Source organism: Athene noctua, chromosome 5 (genome assembly GCF_965140245.1).
Source record: "Athene noctua chromosome 5, bAthNoc1.hap1.1, whole genome shotgun sequence".
Classification (NCBI taxonomy): domain Eukaryota; kingdom Metazoa; phylum Chordata; class Aves; order Strigiformes; family Strigidae; genus Athene; species Athene noctua.
This window is the reverse complement of record NC_134041.1, coordinates 65,010,624-65,027,829: the sequence shown is the minus strand read 5'-3', so window position 1 is coordinate 65,027,829 and position 17,206 is coordinate 65,010,624. Positions and strand designations below refer to the sequence as shown.

Sequence of the window (17,206 nt, the reverse complement as noted above, 5' to 3'; positions counted from 1 at the left end):
AAATATGATGAGAAATAACTGAAGAGATGATGAATCTTCCCCAAATCACAAGCAGGGGCTGACCTCCTGGACACTCACGACTGCAACACGCTGGGGTAGGAAACACTGATGCTCCCCAACCCAGCCACCAGCAGCCCCCACTCCTACGCTTGCATTTGTCCCATCCACAATTAATACAGAACTCCCTTTTTCTTCTACTCAGATTTCAACAATATTCATTAACAAAGAAGTGCGCAAACGTGCTAAATTGAAGCGGTTTCATTCAGGAGTAGTTTGGCCTGATGGAAAATCCAGCTATTGATTTTCCTATAGGTTACTGTCATCACTTCTGCTGCCTACAAATAAACAAAGAATATTTGCTTTCCAGTGACAGCTCGTGTCAACAACGGTATGCCTTTACTGTTAGGCTTGCTGCATAATAAACTGATATTTTATTATTTAATGTGCTTTAAAATTGTCACTGGAATTCCTGATGGCATTACCGTTGATAAAATGTACATGTATCTTAAATCCCTGGCAAAGCACTAAACATCCAGAGCCAGTCAGCATTCAAACTCTCATCAATACTTTTCAAGACATGGTATTAAAAAGAATTGCTACTCCTGAACGTATTTACTAAGGAACAGAAGAAAAATGGTATGTGATTAATAGTACAATAATAATGGCAATAATATAGAAGCATACTCTCGGGAAATACTCAGCAGAAGCGAATTTTGAGTGCTGCTCTGGGTATTTAGAGCAGATTTTTTTATAGCTCACAAAAACATAATTTTGCAAGAATACCTAAAATCATTTACTTCTATTCCTTACTCTTTAAATTGGATTTTTGCATGAAGGAATGTTTTTCTTTGAGGATAGGGATTAAAAAAGGCAGAGCGTTTTCCCACCAGACCTTGACAGCTGTCTCTAAGACACCATGTGTAGAAAATACAGAAGAGGGTCCCTTTTTTGAATGTCCTTGAAGTGAAACACATAACAAAGTTGTTGATTTGACCATCGTCTTTAGAAATGCTGGCCCATTTAATCCAAAAATACTATTTGGTGGAAAATACCCGTTGGTCAAATGTGGGTTATTACCACGGGAATAGCTTTTTGGACTCAGACTGTACTCCGGATCTAAGATCAAAGAGAATTACATTTCTATTTTGGAAGTTTGTTAACTTAAAAAAAAAAAAAAAAAAAAAAAATCCAGCATTTGTACAGGACACTCAGATCCAAATCCTCAAGCTTTACTTTCACAAACCCAACAGCAGACACCAGCAAGAGCAGCACCTACAACCTGGTACTGTCTGGCAGGCACATGTCCTGCCCCTTCCATGCCAAGCACCAGCAGCATCCACTGAAATAATGGGGTAGGAAAGCTCCTCCCTTTCTAAAACTAGTTGCTCCCTGAAAGGGCAAATTTTATTTTTTTTTCTTAATAAAAAAAATATATTTTTTTTTTTTTCTCTGCCCCAGTGTTTATTATGGCATGTGCTGAAAAAAGGAAGCTGGCAAGAGCTCTGCGTCTGCCCAAGCCATCTGTTTCTGCTTACTGGAAACCTGCTGGTAGCCCAGCCTCACGTGGAGGATGCACAAACACACACTCCCCTGCGCTTCAGACAGGCTCCACGTCCAGTTATTCACTTACGTGATGTTTGGGCCCCTTATTTCACATTATACATTGAGGATAAAACACAAGCAGGGGTGTGTTGGGGAGGACAACACGAGGATGGGTAAAAAAAGACATGTTTCACACCACGGGAGGAGTATGAGACAAAATGAGGCTCCTGGGATCAGCTCCACAGAATCCCAGACTCATTGAGGTTGGAAAAGCCCTTGAAGCTCCTCCAGCCCAACCATGACCCTCCCCAACTCCCCCAGATCCCTCAGCGCTGGCTCAGCCCGACTCTTCAACCCCTCCAGGGATCCCGGGGACTCCCCCCTGCCCTGGGCAGCCCATTCCAACGCCCAACAGCCCCTTCTGCACAGAAATCCTTCCTCAGAGCCAGCCTGACCCTGCCCTGGGCAGCTTGAGGCCATTCCCTCGGGGCCTGGCGCTGGGGCCTTGGCTCCAGAGACTCATCCCCCCTCTCTGCCCCCTCCTGGCAGGGAGTTGCAGAGGGCCAGGAGGTCTCCCCTCAGCCTCCTCTGCTCCAGACTGAACCCCCCCAGTTCCCCCAGCCGCTCCCCAGCAGACCTGTGCTCCAGACCCTGCCCCAGCTCCGTTGCCCTTCTCTGGCCACGCTCGAGTCATTCAATGGCCTTTTTGGGGTGAGGGGCCCAACACTGAACCCACTCCCCGAGGGGCGGCCTCCCCAGTGCCGAGCCCAGGGCTCAGATCCCTTCCCTGTCCCTGCTGGCCACGCCAGGGCTGGTACAAGCCAGGATGCCATTGGCCTTGGATATCATTGGCTCTATCCCTCCCCAAGGGATTCTGGGGACACTGAGGGGTCCCGAGGTCCCAGTCATAGCAGGTAGGTACACGCTGGGGTTGCTAATCCAACCTTGGTGCTTGCACAGTGCATGGCTGCTCACAGGCTTTTACCAGGGAATATTACACAAATAATTTGTTACTCCAAAATTCACCCCCTCCAGACTTCCGCTTACCTGCAGAACAACCAAGCACCTGCGCAGAGATGCCATACACCTCAAGGCCCATTTCAGAAGATGAATTTTCTTTTCATTTGGAAAAGAATTTGAATTTTGACTAGAAGTGCAATTTTACAAGTACGGAGCATCATAGTATGTTACATCTGCTGTAATAAAAATACACTACTGGTATGATAGAGCTAATTAAACAGTAACTTCTTAATAAGACAACTATAAAACTTCCAGACTGCCTTAGGCTACAGAAACATAAACGCTTAATTTTAGTTCGTCAGATAGAGAAAGACCCTAAAATTACTTAAATGACACTTTTAGCTTCAGAGGATATGAAACTAAACCAGTCAACCTTACTTCCTTTTGATAACCCTTTCTGATGAAGCAGGATTAAAATAGCCTCATCAAAATCTGCAGTATGAAAGCAGTATAATTTACAAATGCACAGGTACTAATATTTTCACTTCTTTCATTTGGTTGGTTTGCATTTTCATCTTACATTTTGAGTAATCGGCTACCACACTTAACAACTGAATTTCTCTAAAACAACAAATCTTTCAAAGCAGTGAATATTTAAAATACTTTCCTAGTTCTCTGTTTTCCTTGTCCACAGAACACAACCTTGGTTTTTTCCCTGGTACATTCTGAACCACAGTCACTCAAGCACAAATAATACACCCGTATTTTTAAGTCCAAGCCACAGTACCAGCTTCACAGAGACAAGACACACACATGTACATCTTATGGTAAAAAACATATAGGCCTGTGAGAGTAAGGGAGGAGATCCTCCGAATTGTATTTTCCAACTCTTTTCACTTAAGTAATCCATAGTTTGCTGTTCTACAGTCCTCCCCCTCATTTTTTTTTTTCCTGATTTAATATTCCTGTAGAGATTATTTCAGGTCAAGCAATGGCTGAGCCTACTAAAAGTAATTCCGATTCATTCGCAGTCCTTCAGTCTAAATGCACTTGTGGAGCTGTATTTCACCAAGACGTGCTTCCACTGTCCCTCCGGTCCCTCGCCACCTCCCTGCACCCCCAGCTGTGCCCTCCTCTTCCACAGCATTTGGGCAGGTTTACCCCAGCATGACAAAATACGAGACACGCAATGTCTCCTGTATTTCCCCTCTGTGCTCCCAAAGATGACACATATTTAGAAATACAGGCACACTTCATGCAAACTGATAGTTTTTATTTTCCTTTTATTTACCTGCTTTCCAACTGATGCAGAGCTGCGCAAGAGCAAACGCCACTGCCCCAGGGGATCCATTTTTTCAGATCAGTTGAATGCTGCTGGCTGTCAAACTCGTCTTTTGGAGTGTATCAGCCAAAAAAAGGGTGAGCTTTTTTATAGAATAAATTCAGTGTGCTTGTATAGTCCCACCCTGGTGATGGAAAACCTGATTGCTGAATGTTTTGCTCACGGCTTCAGCATGTGATAAGTGCTCATCCCACGGATTCAATGGAATAACCTGAGACGCACTGGCCACGTTATAACATCAAAATTTCCCTCCTGTGACTGGAAAAGGAAACGTTCAGGCTGATCAATGACTGGCTGAAGCCACAACAAAGTGAAATCCCCTCTTTTTCTCAACAGAGCAGCTACTGAGAACCTGGTCACATATTTCTATCTTAGGAGATAACAGAAAATCTCCTTGTGGTACAGGTAAACAAAATTTTCAATATACCGTCCTTGGTCTCATCACACCCTACTTACAAATGCTGGGGGAGGAGGAAAGGGGAAGTTGCAGGATTTTTTTTTTTTGTCTGCAATTTTCCCTTTTCCCTACAAGCGCACTGTCAGCGTGCTCCCACGCCGGCTGCCTGCCCCCTGCCCTGGGAAAGCCCAGCTTGGGAAACTGGGGCTCAACTTCTTCAAACCCAGTTAACACAGTTCCCTGCCCCCTAAAGGGGGTTCCTGCAACATATGTGCAAGAGATTATATTCAAAATCCCATCTCCAACTACTTTATTTTTTCATACGTGTCAGGGAACATCTCACAAGACAGAAAAAGGAGAAAAAAAATCATGTTTGAAAAAGATGCACAAGCTTGAGATAGCAGGAAGCAGTAAACCAGGTTTTTATCACCAGGTCAAGGTAATTTTAACTATATTCTGAGAGTCCAGCAGGCTCCAGAGAACTGTCTCTTCACAGGCATTTAAAAGAACCAAGAGCTGAACTCAGTGAGCTGGAAAAGCTAATTTAAAGCCTATTAGATGTCCCAAAGCAAGGAAATTGCTTTCCGGGAAGCCCCACCAAGCGATGGTGTAACTCACACTCATTTTGAGCAGGGTGGTGGGAAGAGGAAAGCTAAGAGTTCACCCATGTGCTCTGTGGGACTCTATGTTTCACATAACAAAAAACAAGGTCTTTTTCTTCGACATTAGCAATTACTAATTGTGGAAAACTCAGAAAGGCAGCAGATAAACTTGAGTTAATGAAGTCTCAGTAAGACTCATGTGGAATTTGAAGCATCGTTAGATGGAAGGCCAGAGTTGATTTTTTTTTTTTTTTTTTTTTTTTTGCAAGAAATCTTTCTATCAGCTGCAAAACAACGGGTAGTTCTGATTTTGCTAGGTTGAAGTCAACTGCTTTACACTGAGAAAGAAAAAAAACCAAAACCAACAAAAAAAACAGGATAATATGCTCGTATACTTCCAAGCACAGCACGCCTGGCAGAACCACTCGCTCCTGCACTGGTAAGGATTATCCCAGAGACCACAGGAGACACTGCCGGGGTGCTGAGGGCTTCTCCCCATCTCACACACTTTTCAACAGAGAAAAAAAAAAAAAAAAAAATATATATATATACATATCCTATATGTGAGATACTGCAGTGATGGAGAGAAATGGAACCAAGCTGCATTTACAAGCAGCTCTGCAGTCTGTGTCTGAAACATATCCCTTCCTTTCCTATCACATCAGGCATTAGCTATAAAAACCTGCCCTGGGGCATGCATATTTTGTGCTTATGATCTGCTTTTCCAGCTCAAGTCATTAATGTACAATTTAATGCAAGTAAGCTCTTTCATAAAACATATCTTAGCCTTATCAGAAGTAGCACTGGAGCAATTCTGAAAAGAAATTCTATCCTCAATTCTTCTCTCTTCATACTCAAATGTACCGCATACCTTTCCTCAAAGGGCACGGAACAACCATAGTCTGAAAAATGAATGAGACAAAATAATGGGATTGTTACTAATTTCCAGGCTCCAACTGATTTTTTTTCACCTATTTCACTGTCTTAATTATTTGGCTGTATTAACAGCAGTAAGTTACATAAAGATTTAAAAAAAAAAAATTAAAAAAAAAAAAATTGCTGGAGAGCAGAGCACCAAGTCTAATTATCAACAAAACTGATGTTAACTACACTTAGGTCAATAGTACTCTGCAAAAAAGTGCTTCAAAACAAAATCAAAACCCAACAACATAAGAAAATCAGGACACACTGGCTTCCAAGAGACCTTTTGTTCATAGATCAAGTAGATCAACTACAAAGGAAAGTGTGGGAGAAAAGCAAATTAAGTCATAAACCTCTTATAAAATGAGCCTCCTCCGTGTCTGAACAGCAGCTTTCCGGGTGTCACCAAAACCATCAAGAAAGCTTTAAAACTTCATGGAAAAAGCCAAACTCAATCACCTTCCTGCATCTCCTGGCTGCTCAGTCATCGCCTGCTCTAACCAGGTCAGCAAAATAAAATGCAGATGTACCATGACAGACTAAGGCAGGAGTTTTCCTGCTAACGACAGGTTTAAAAGCAAAGCACATGGTGTCACCGGTGGGCAACTCTTAGGAGAACAGTGTGTTGAAGGAAAGAGAAAAATCGTTCAACAAAGCTACACAAAATCCTGAGATATACCTCAAAATTTATTTTATGGAAAAGTCTTTAGTATTTTCATTTACTGTCACCCTAGAAATTCTGTTTTTCCCTCTCACACACACAGGCACAAAGCTTTGATTCTGTCAGGGAACCAACTACCAACTAAAGGCATTAACTAAAAATAAAAAGCAAACCAGATCAGCCTAAGTTGCTTCCTTAAAAAAAAAAAAAAAAAAAAAAGCAGAAATATATATATTTTTATATATATATATATATATTTCACAGCATGCTAATTAATAGACCAGAACCAATATTTTGATATCATGATTAAGATCAGTCCATTATCAGCATTTTTCTCAACAGCAGATCAATGCAACTGCAATTCTGGCAATTTGCTCACTAAATGACTTTCCCAGATGCGTTTCTGAGATAAGGCAATGCCTTCTTTAAAGTGTTTTTGAGCCAGTGAAAGATGAATCCTCGGGGAGTATTTTCGAAACAACGGCCAACTAGATTCCTAAGTAATAAAGCAAAACTTTTGGTTCACCTGTATTGAAAAAAAAAAAAAAAAACGTGAAGTGAGGTGGAATGGCAAGACACTGTTTTTTTTTTCTCCTTATTTCACAAACACTGATCGTCAAAAATAATATTGGGATGGAGGACACATCCTAAACATCATTTTTGGAAAAATGTAAAACTGAAATGCTTGACTTCATTGTATTTTAACCAGAGGACACAGTTGAAGAGCTGCCAGTAGGTGAATCACTTTTTCTGCCCTTTACTCTTCCTGCTCTACTTACTGGTTTTCACAACAGTGTTTCATGAGGAGCTGCACTGATGCTGGACAATATAAATAAAAGGAATGCCATTCTTCAGGGTTCTGGAAAAAAGGATAAAGAGGGAGGTCACAAAATCTGCAGGTTTCAAATTTTTCCGTTTGGACAAAGTTCACACTTCCTGATCAGATTTTGGGGACGGTTATCACGCCACTCAATCATGACCAATGCAAAGTGGTAAAATAGGGGAAAATGTTGACTATACACGCAACTTGTTGTCTCTAAACAGGATAAAAAGATCCTGAGAAGATGTTGTTGGCTCTGAAAAGGCCCCTGGTTTTCTGCCCATCCTTGAGAACTAACCCACTGCACCCGGGGGTACTGATGGCTCAGGGTGCTGCCTGAAACCCGAACAATCTGCAAAGTTACCTGCACAGGCATGGATGGAAGGCAGGAGGCCCCCAGGCAGGCTGCTGCCATGTGCTTTCTGGAGCAGAGTGATTTTCGACCGAAAGGCAGAGGTTTGGGCGCTCAGTTAAACCACACACTGCATGCACGGGAGCTGGCTGCAGCGGCTGAGAGCTACGGCTGTAGCCCACTGTGTTCCTCCACCTCCCAGCACTGGTAACGAAACACTTCTGTGGCCTCTTTCGGGCAATATTTAGAGGAGATCTTCCAGTGATTCATTCATTATCAAGCCTTTCTAAAACAGCATGATTCCCCCAGCAGAATATAATTCGAAACTTATCTGCATACCTTTCTGTGCAGCTTCTCAACCTCTTCCTCCTATGAAGATCTAAATCTAAACACATTTTCTGTTGACACTTTTGATACCTGCAGAGCTTCCTCCTTCAGAGGGGAACCCTTCATCAAAAAGATCTGAAGAAACTCATTAAAGATCCAAGACTTTTACCCCTCGATGACTTTTAATTAGTGCATGCTCACCCACGCAGGCAAAATGCATCGCAAAACCCACAAAAGTAGATGTATTGTAAGACATAACTGTACCAACTTGACCAAAACTGACTTTTTTTCAACACTGAAAATTCAAAGCAGAGTAGAACTGTATATTACCTTTTATACATGTAGAGCTATAATAAATATATGTATACTATGATATATATGCATACATAAATGTATCTCAGCTACCACACAAGGTTATATAAATATATATCTTACTTCCTTTACAAACCGTTTCTGGTGTTACACATCCTGGTTTAATGGGCTAGAAACAGCACTATTTTTGATATAAATATGGGGATGGTGCAAGAAGATAAGCTCTTTGCAGAGGATGGGTGGTGGTGAGTGACCGATATTGAAACATGGTACCTTTTGATGACTGAATCTCAGAATCCCAGAATCATTCAGGTTGGAAAAGCCCCTTGGGATCACCGAGTCCAACCCTCAGCCCCACTCTACAAAGCTCTCCCCTACCCCACAGCCCCCAACAGCTCATCTAAACAACCCTTAAACACATCCAGGGATGGTGACTCCCCTCCCTCCCTGGGCAGCCTATTCCACTCTCTGTGAAAATTTTTTTCCTAATGTCCAGTCTGACCCTCCCCTGTTGGGAGTTTAAACCCTGAAACATGGGTTCACCTCTCAGTTTCTTTAAAACCATTAACTACGGTGTGTAACGCTGCTTTGACTTCACTAAGTACACCAGACTTAGATTACAACCCTTTTCACATTTAAGCTGAGCTCTCACTTTGCCCTGTAGTCTGTTAGAAGCATTAATAATTTAAGCATTACATAAATGTCAAATTTTACTTTCCTCTGAATCAACAGAATTGTTTCGGATTTCCAATATTACACCAGCTAACAGCACGGCTCAAAAAAAAAAAAAGCATAACAGTACACTTACTTCATGAAAATTTATTTATAATTCAATTAAAACATCCTCTGGTTACAGTTGTTAAAGCAGTGCAGTCCCTCAGAACAGCACAAACACCTGCTGTGATAAGCTACCCTATCCTGTCAATACAGCCTCTTAACAGAAATGTGAACCATTTTTCTTAGACTAATCATAAGTATTAATTATAATGAATAAGTATTAATAATAATAATAATAATAAAATTAAGCAGATTGATGATAAAAAGTGTCAGGATCTCCAGCGTTTTGGAATCCCGCTGTATATACCTGAGTGCAGCTGGAGTTGCACACAGATGTGAACTCCCTTTCATAAGTAATTTTTTCTTACTTCCCAGTTAACAGTAACCAGTCACTTAACAGCACGTACAGCTTCTGGCAATTATTTCAGGTGGGCATCCATGCTGAAGGAGACAGAATAACTTAGGCCAAGAAGGATTTTCAGGGTCAATATGTCCAACCTCCTGCTGACAGCAGAGCTGAGCTCCAGGCTGCTGGGACGTGTGCTCGTGCTGGGGGGGCTCCGAGGAGGGGATGGGATGCTGCAGCCCCCCTGCGCTCCTGCTCCTGGGCTGCACACCACCTTCATGGAGAATTTTTGTTTTTTCCCCCTCATAGAACCAGTTGCTTGTGCCCACTGCCTCCTCCCCTTGCACTCTGCACCTTGGTGTAGGGCTTGGCTCGGTCTACTCCATCCCCTTCCTCCAGGTAGCTGGAGACTGCACTTGTCTTTGCCCAGGGCCTGGAGGCTTTTTCATGTCCCTCTGCAGAGCAGCCCCGCTCCTCCCAAACCGGGGCCATCTGCCAACCCCTTGAGCATGTGCTCCATCCCCTCACCCAGGTCACTGGCAAAGATTTTGCATATGAACACACGGCTGAACAGTCTCCAGTGGAAAATGATGTATAAAGACCTTTGCTCTCGTGTTTGTTCAGTTTAAATAAGGAACAGCTGGTGGGCAAACCTGACTTCAGAGTTTGCTCCCTGATAAAGCGCAGTAGCAGTCGTTTCATTTTGATCCCATGTGTCTCCAGTGACAAGATGATGGTATCACACAAAAGTCCTGAGTGATCTCCTGGAAGGACAAGAACACGCAGAACATGTCGAGTTTTACTACGTTCGATGAGCTTCCACAGATGTGAACTTATTTGGTAGTTGTCTTCATGACAAAATAAACAATTTTTTTTAAAGCGTCTTGGCCAATGTAAACAGGAAAAATCCACTGTGTTCAGAGGTCAGGCTTTGCTTGTCTTCTATGTTTTTGATGTGCAAAGGATGTTTGTTAGGACGTTTTAGATGTATACACAATGCAAAATGAGGACAACATTAACTAACATCCAACTCCTGTACCACACCTTAGGAAAAAAAAAAAACAACAAACCACACAACAAAAATTGTATCTTGATGAATATAAACCACTTTAAAACCTGCAGTTATTTCAGCAAACTTCAATTGCTGATGTTTTGCCCATTTGCCACAAGCACTCAAGAGGCAAAATCCCAAACATCACTACACCTCAATGCAGCAGAAATACAAAAAAAGCTCAACTCAGATGTTCCCTGATGGGTGTGCGACCGCATTTATTTCCGACGTGCTGGTTACTCAGTTGAGTTAATGTATGCGCACCACTGCCACCCCTCCCAAAAAAAGACAAATGCTTGATACGAGTTTAAATGTGCCTCCCCAAGGCTTCTTTTAAGCACCCTTCTCCACCTGAAATTAATTAATTGCATCTACTGAAAAGGCTGCAAGTCCTGAAAGAAACATGCCAAGTGATTTTAAAATTGATAATAGGAAAGCTGGAGTTGGCAAGGAGCTGTGGAGACCTGGTCCAATCTTCTGTGGAAAGCTGGGCCTTAGATTAGGTTTTCCAGGGACTGTCGGAGTTTGAGTATTTCCTAAATTTATTTTAGAACAGTAATTATGAAAATGACTTTTACCCTGCGCTCATTAAGGAACTTCCTTTCATACACGTATGAGAAGACAACAACTTTGCAGCATTCACTGCATATCCAGCTTTAGATAAACTCAAGAGATGAACTCCTGATCAGAAATCCTGAACAAAGAGGTGAAGTTGCACCAGAGCAGACCCGGCCAAAACCCTCTGCAGTTACAGCGGTTACCTCCGCATACCTTCCCCTCGCCTTCAAAATACAACAGCACTGCCTGAAGAGCAGTGAACGCTGCTTTGTGGGAAGCCTTTAAGGCTGTTCATTAAACTTGTAGAATTTCCAGGCACTTCTCTACATCCTTTTGTCCCAAAGCAGCACATCAGGACAGCAGGATACGTCTCTTCAACTGGATTGCCAACATGATGGTCCTTTATTGGATGCTGACACCCACCCCGGGCAGCAAAACACAGCGTAAATGCCATTTTTCTGGGGATCATAATTCACACCGATGCCACATGGTGGTAGCACTACTATAGGGATAGAGAGCAGTGAGCTCTCACAAAGCATGTGGGGTCACACTCAGCTGCAAATTGCGGTATTTGATGTTCCTCTAGGAAGCCCATTTCATCCGACCTCCCCAGAGTCAAAATAAGACGACACCATCCTCATTTCAAAGAGAATAACCATTTGCACTGGAGTTTTACATAACTCCAGTCATTTTTCTAACATCTGTGCCTAAATGAAACAACAGAGCACAGTAGATGTAACACAGATGGCTCACAAAGTCATTTAAAGTACACAACTGCTACGGTTTTCATCACAAATGCATAAACTGGCCCTTCATAAAGCTGTATGCGGAGAGCTGCCGCAAAGTCCATTGTCTTAACAGCCTCCAATTTCACAAGAAATGACCCTGCAGCAGCATGTTTCTTGGTCTCAGATGAACACAATGCCAAACCAGTCATTTCTGATATCTATTTACAGAGTAACAGAACACAATTGTTTCATAAGATGGTTATAACCATCTTTCTAATTCAGTCAAACATCTTATTCAAGGTAAGAGTCAACTAAAACCGAGAAAAAAAATAAATGAAAGGCCTTTTCAGCTTTACCATGCACCTGTATTTTTAAAATACAGTTTTCCTACTGCCTAACGTGAATCCAGAAAGCAAAAATTCACAGATTCTCAGGCCAAAGTTTGCAAGAAACTTCTTACGGGAAACAAGCCACTCCAGGTCTGAAGAAAGACTCAACCACCAGAAATCTGCTGCCACCGTAAATCACAGAGGCCAGAAGAGCACACAGCAGGGAGAAGGTGGCATATCTGCCCTTAGGAGACACTTTACCTCACAATGGGTTTCACTAATGCTTCATCAAATACCAGTCTTCATGTGTTCAGTCACTTTTATTTACTGGTTTTACCAGAAAATAATATTGAGACTTTATGGTTTTGATTGTAGAGTAAGAGATGGAGAAGATGTTTGGGAAATAATGGTGGAAGAAAAACAAATGAAAAAAACCCACAAGCCTCAAACTGAATTCAGTAAACAAAAATTCACATATTAGGGAAGGAAATCCTGCAAGTTGAATTGTCTGCTTGCTGGGAACACTCAGTTCTTGCTACACAACCACAGCCTCCACCAGCACCACCTCTACCCTACCTGGACAGCTTCTGCAGATGACTGCCAACAGCTACAGAATTGAATCACATCATTTTTTTCAAGATTGTATATTAGATATCCATGCGACGATTCCAACCTTTCCAAATTAAACCCCTGAAAATACCATCCTCAATCAAACTACTGAGCACAGCCATCTCCCCTCCTCCCAGATCCTCAGCAAGTTCTGTGAACTCCTCATGAATAACTCCTCCGTAGAAACCAACACTGCTGTATTCATTTCGAAAACAAAAACGGTACTATAAGAAAATATGCTGCTCACAATTCTGGTGTAATATCTTCAAACAACAGTGTAATGTCAAAAATGGCATTTTGCTTACCCGAACTTGAACAGTGAAATTTCTGGCGCTCTATAAACAAGCAAAAGTTTCGGGTTTTCCTTGACAGTAGAAGACCCATTTTTTCAAGATACAATTTTATTATGAAATAAATATGTCTAAATTGTTTTAAGGACTTTATTCTGTCTCTCCATTTTAATTACCACATATTAAAAGCTCATGTTACCGTTACCAAATTTGTACAACTGCCTACGTCGTGCAAAAGCACACAGAGAACTTCTGCCTCCAGCAGACTGTGGGTCGTTACAAAATGTCCCAACATTAATGCAGAGCTGTCTAAACTAATGAGCATGAAAAAAAAAAATATGTTAGCATCTCTGCCGCTAAAGCTTATGCTTCTTCCAAAAGCAAAAGAACCAACATAAAAACAATTTTTCCAGTCTCTGGAAAAATTCAGCATTTGTGGATCCCTGCTCCTGCCAGCCTCCTGCTCTCTCCTGCTCCTCTCTCCCAGCACCGGCTCCATCATCTTAGCTGGGGCATCAAATTCCCACCCAAGACTTCGTTATCCATATGATTCCTTAGACTTCTTCAGGTTTCTGTGCTGATCATCAGGTTTAATTCCACAGCAAATAACCAAAAAGAACAAAACCACCGCAGAAGTAATTTAAAATATGGGTATTTCCCTGCTGATGACCCTATTTCTTCTGTTCTTTAGTATCATAGAATAGCAGGTGGGAAGGGCCCCCCCAAGGAGCATCTGGTCCAGCCTTTCTTGGCAAAAGCACGGCCTAAATAAGCTGGCTCAGCACCCCGTCCAGCCGAATCTTAAAAAGTGTCCAGTGTTGGGGGAACCCACCACTTCCCCGGGGGGAGTATTCCAGTGGCTGATTGTTCTCATTGGGAAAAGTTTTCCTCATATGCGGTCAGATACCCATCACCCCTCATCTTTTCCACGGACTCCTTGTAAAAAGGGAGTCTCCATCTGCTTTGTAGCCACCCTTTAAATAGTGGAACATGGGAAGGTCTCCCCTTAGTAATTCTTGTCGAGTACACAAGTAAACTGTAGTGCAGTACTGTCATCTTTAGGAAAGGTTTTTCCTCATTTCTGAATATTTACAGTGTATTAAGATCAGCTATTTAAAAGAAAATTAGCATAAACTAACTACACATAGGAGCTATGTAACAGTTTCCATTTTAATATATCATTTTTATAGCATTTTGGCTGGGAATTTTCTGCATAGGTGCATTTCCTTTTGATACAAAATAAAGGTATTTACATGATTTCTTCCTCCACCTTAATGAGGCAGCAAAAATAAAGCCTTGGCTATTCAAATATATTATTCAGATAAGATATTTATGGAAGATCAATGTTTACACTTTGGACTGCAATCTCATTGAGATCAAACCTGTACACTGCTTTATAAGTTGCACTGTAATGGGGAATTGTGGTTCTAAAAATGCTAGTAGAAAAAAGGAGGGTAAAACTCACTTTCATACTTCAACGTGAAACCTCAGCATCACATGAATATGGATTTTGCATTTCATATATATAATCACAAGTTTGTAAGGTGCCTTGGGACCTTTGAAGAAGGCACAGAATAAATGAAAATCATTTTAATTAAAAGCAAATTAAAGGGCTTCCTAATCCAGGCAGCAGTAGCAAATCCATGGAGACTTTTTAGAATATGGATCCTTGAAATTACATTGCTTATAGCTCTCCCTAATTCCAGCATCCTTCCCCCCAAAGGAGGCTCTGAATCTGCACAAGATCAGGTTTATTATGAAAATTCTGCTCTAGTTTCTAAAAAAAGATTTTGTTCTAGTTTCTGAGTGGCCAGAAGCACGAGCAAATAAAAACAATGAAATGAGAAAGGGAATGTTTTTCCTCACTGCAGGGGAAAAAAAGATAAGATTCTATTTTATGCTTTTAAGAAGTCATTTCAACACTGATTAAGAAAGTTGGAGTTTTCCTCCTTGACAGGAGGCTTTTGAAATACAACTCAAAAATAAACTAGGCAACCACATACTAAAATGTTGTCACGGAAGGGGCTTCATGTTAGAAAACTCACAAGGTAAAAGAATGTGCAGAAGTAAAAAGGCCTTATAACTGTAATCTTTTTCATTAGAGTTCTCACAGCAGGAGGACGTTCTTGGTGAATTCTCACAGGTCTCCTACTGTCTGCCCCTAGTTCACCACTGCCTATACCAATAAATAAAAGAATGAATTTATGAATATTACTAAAAATAAGCAGGAAACTAAAACTGGTAACATTATGTTCATTTTTGTCTAAAAGGCATTTTTACATGTATTTATCTCATTAAGTGATTGAATTCCTCCATTACGAGGAAAAAAACAACCCAAATCACAACCTTGATGGAAAAAATCCAAACATCTGAACAAGAGGAACAAAAAAAGAAAAATGGGCAAAACGCCTGGAGAAACGCTGCTTTGATTTTGACACATGGGAATAAATGGAAAAAAATATTCAGCTAACCCTTTTTTTTTTTTTTAATCAAAACATCTTCCATCTCGTGTGCAAATTTCAGCAGCTGAGAAAGCATCCTACTCAATCTCCCCAAAGTGGCGTCAGCATGTTTTATGTAAATACTAGTTAACAAGGGATGTGTGTTTGCAGCAAACATTTTAGGGTTCTGCTTTTGTAGCTCTGGATTTACCCTCTGTGTCAGAGGAGAAATTGTACTTCTGAAGAAGATAATATGAAATATTATCTCTGTAAGGACATAGGAGATTTTTTTTTTTCCTTTTCAAATAGCCCAGATGTATTTGTTATTGAAGTTTTAAACAGTTATTTAACAAATTACCAGAAGCAAAACTTGATGACTAAGCTCTGCATCAATATGTGGCAATATAGATCTTGAAAACAACCTTATTTTGCAACATCTGGAAATAATGTTAGGGTTTGATAACATGCTCATTCTGAAAGGATTACGGAGAGCAAGGCAATTTCCCCCTGGGACAATGAGAGAAGTGTCACAGGAAGTGCAAACCTGACAGGCTGAGTGGTACAAGAGCGTGCTCTCAAACTGGGATATCCAGGGGAAGCAACGATTTTAAGTCAGAATCTCAGTTATTGGGCAATGCCAGTTCCCTCTACCCTAAGGGCAGTCCTGGCGACAGCACCTACTGCCACAGCCCGAGGAAAGGGTGGCTCTGTCACAGTCATCTGTGCTTTTACAGAAACATGGTTCTCCATGTCACGTTTCATATTGATTTAGTAATAATTAGTTTATTATTCTTCCTGTTCAATCTTTTTATTTTTGTCTTTGCATGGCGTCTAAGACACGGCCACCAGTTGTGACGTAGCCATCTAAAACACCATCTAACCATGGGGGACCTTCTTTTCAACATTAGGCCGAAAGGAAGCACAGCTAGCAGCACTGGAAAAACAAAGAGTGCAGCACGTGCATGAATACAAACAGCAATAAAAACAATATCCAAGATCAGAGGCTCCTTTTTCTTCCCCTTTGTCTCTTCTCTCCTCCCTCCGTAGCTGAGAACCTCAACCGCTCCACACCACACCATCCCTGGTGTTGGCAGAACTGTTTGCTGTAAGCCAGCCTGAGAAACTATCTGGGTTAAAAGAAATAAATAAAAGATAAATAAAAGAGCCCTGCAGAAGGAAACATTTCCCTGATCTGATTTACAGCCCGCAAATAACAACATTACACATCTTCAGTGAGTGGCAGCTCAGGGGCATGAATAAGTAACTGAGGACAGGCAGAAACCTATTAACAATTTTTGCTGGAAGAAGACATTCATATAACCCAAAGAGCCTTCATTCAAATCGACAAAACAAGAACACTGTTAGCTCATTTACTTCAGCCTTTGTCTGTCGTCTCTGTTTAGTTTGTAACTTTTCCTGTCCAAAAATCTCCTTCACATAATGGCTCCCTGTGGGCAAAAGGGAAGATAAACAGACCAGAAACACCGACCATGCCGAGCAGAGCAGCTCCTCTGTGGAGCCAGGGAAACGCAGGCTCTGCTCGCAGGTCCTTGCGGTCATCTCTGTCTGGTGCTCAAGTAAATCCTGAACCATTTGCACAGACATCGGAATAGTTTTTTCCAGCGTAATGCAAAGAGAACATTAATTAACCCCTCTCCCATCCTGGAGACCGGCACTGCCAGGTCAGGTCTGCTCCAGCAGACACTCGGCCTGGGCGCAGCATCCACAGCACCAGATCACCGGTAAGAGTTAACAAGTTATTTCCCTCAGTTCCCTCTTCCACAGCCCATATAATGCAACTCTACTTCATGAACATGATAGATTGCATTCAATATTATTTA

The 17,206-nt window shown here is 41.6% G+C and overlaps 1 protein-coding gene across 4 annotated transcripts in view; it reads right to left on the bottom strand.

Annotated features, from left to right (window-relative positions):
* The window catches only part of PTPRE (protein tyrosine phosphatase receptor type E), a 110,553-nt gene that overhangs the window by 73,750 nt on the left and 19,597 nt on the right, over positions 1-17,206 (bottom strand). Inside the window, exon 2 of one of the 4 annotated variants that reach the window (XM_074907957.1) lies at positions 7,205-7,284. The exons of the other annotated variants lie outside the window; for them this stretch is intronic. Within the exon in view, the coding sequence (XP_074764058.1) occupies positions 7,205-7,227 (23 nt within the window). The 5' untranslated portion in view covers positions 7,228-7,284. The remainder of the gene's footprint in view (positions 1-7,204; positions 7,285-17,206) is intronic. 4 annotated transcript variants of the gene reach the window in all.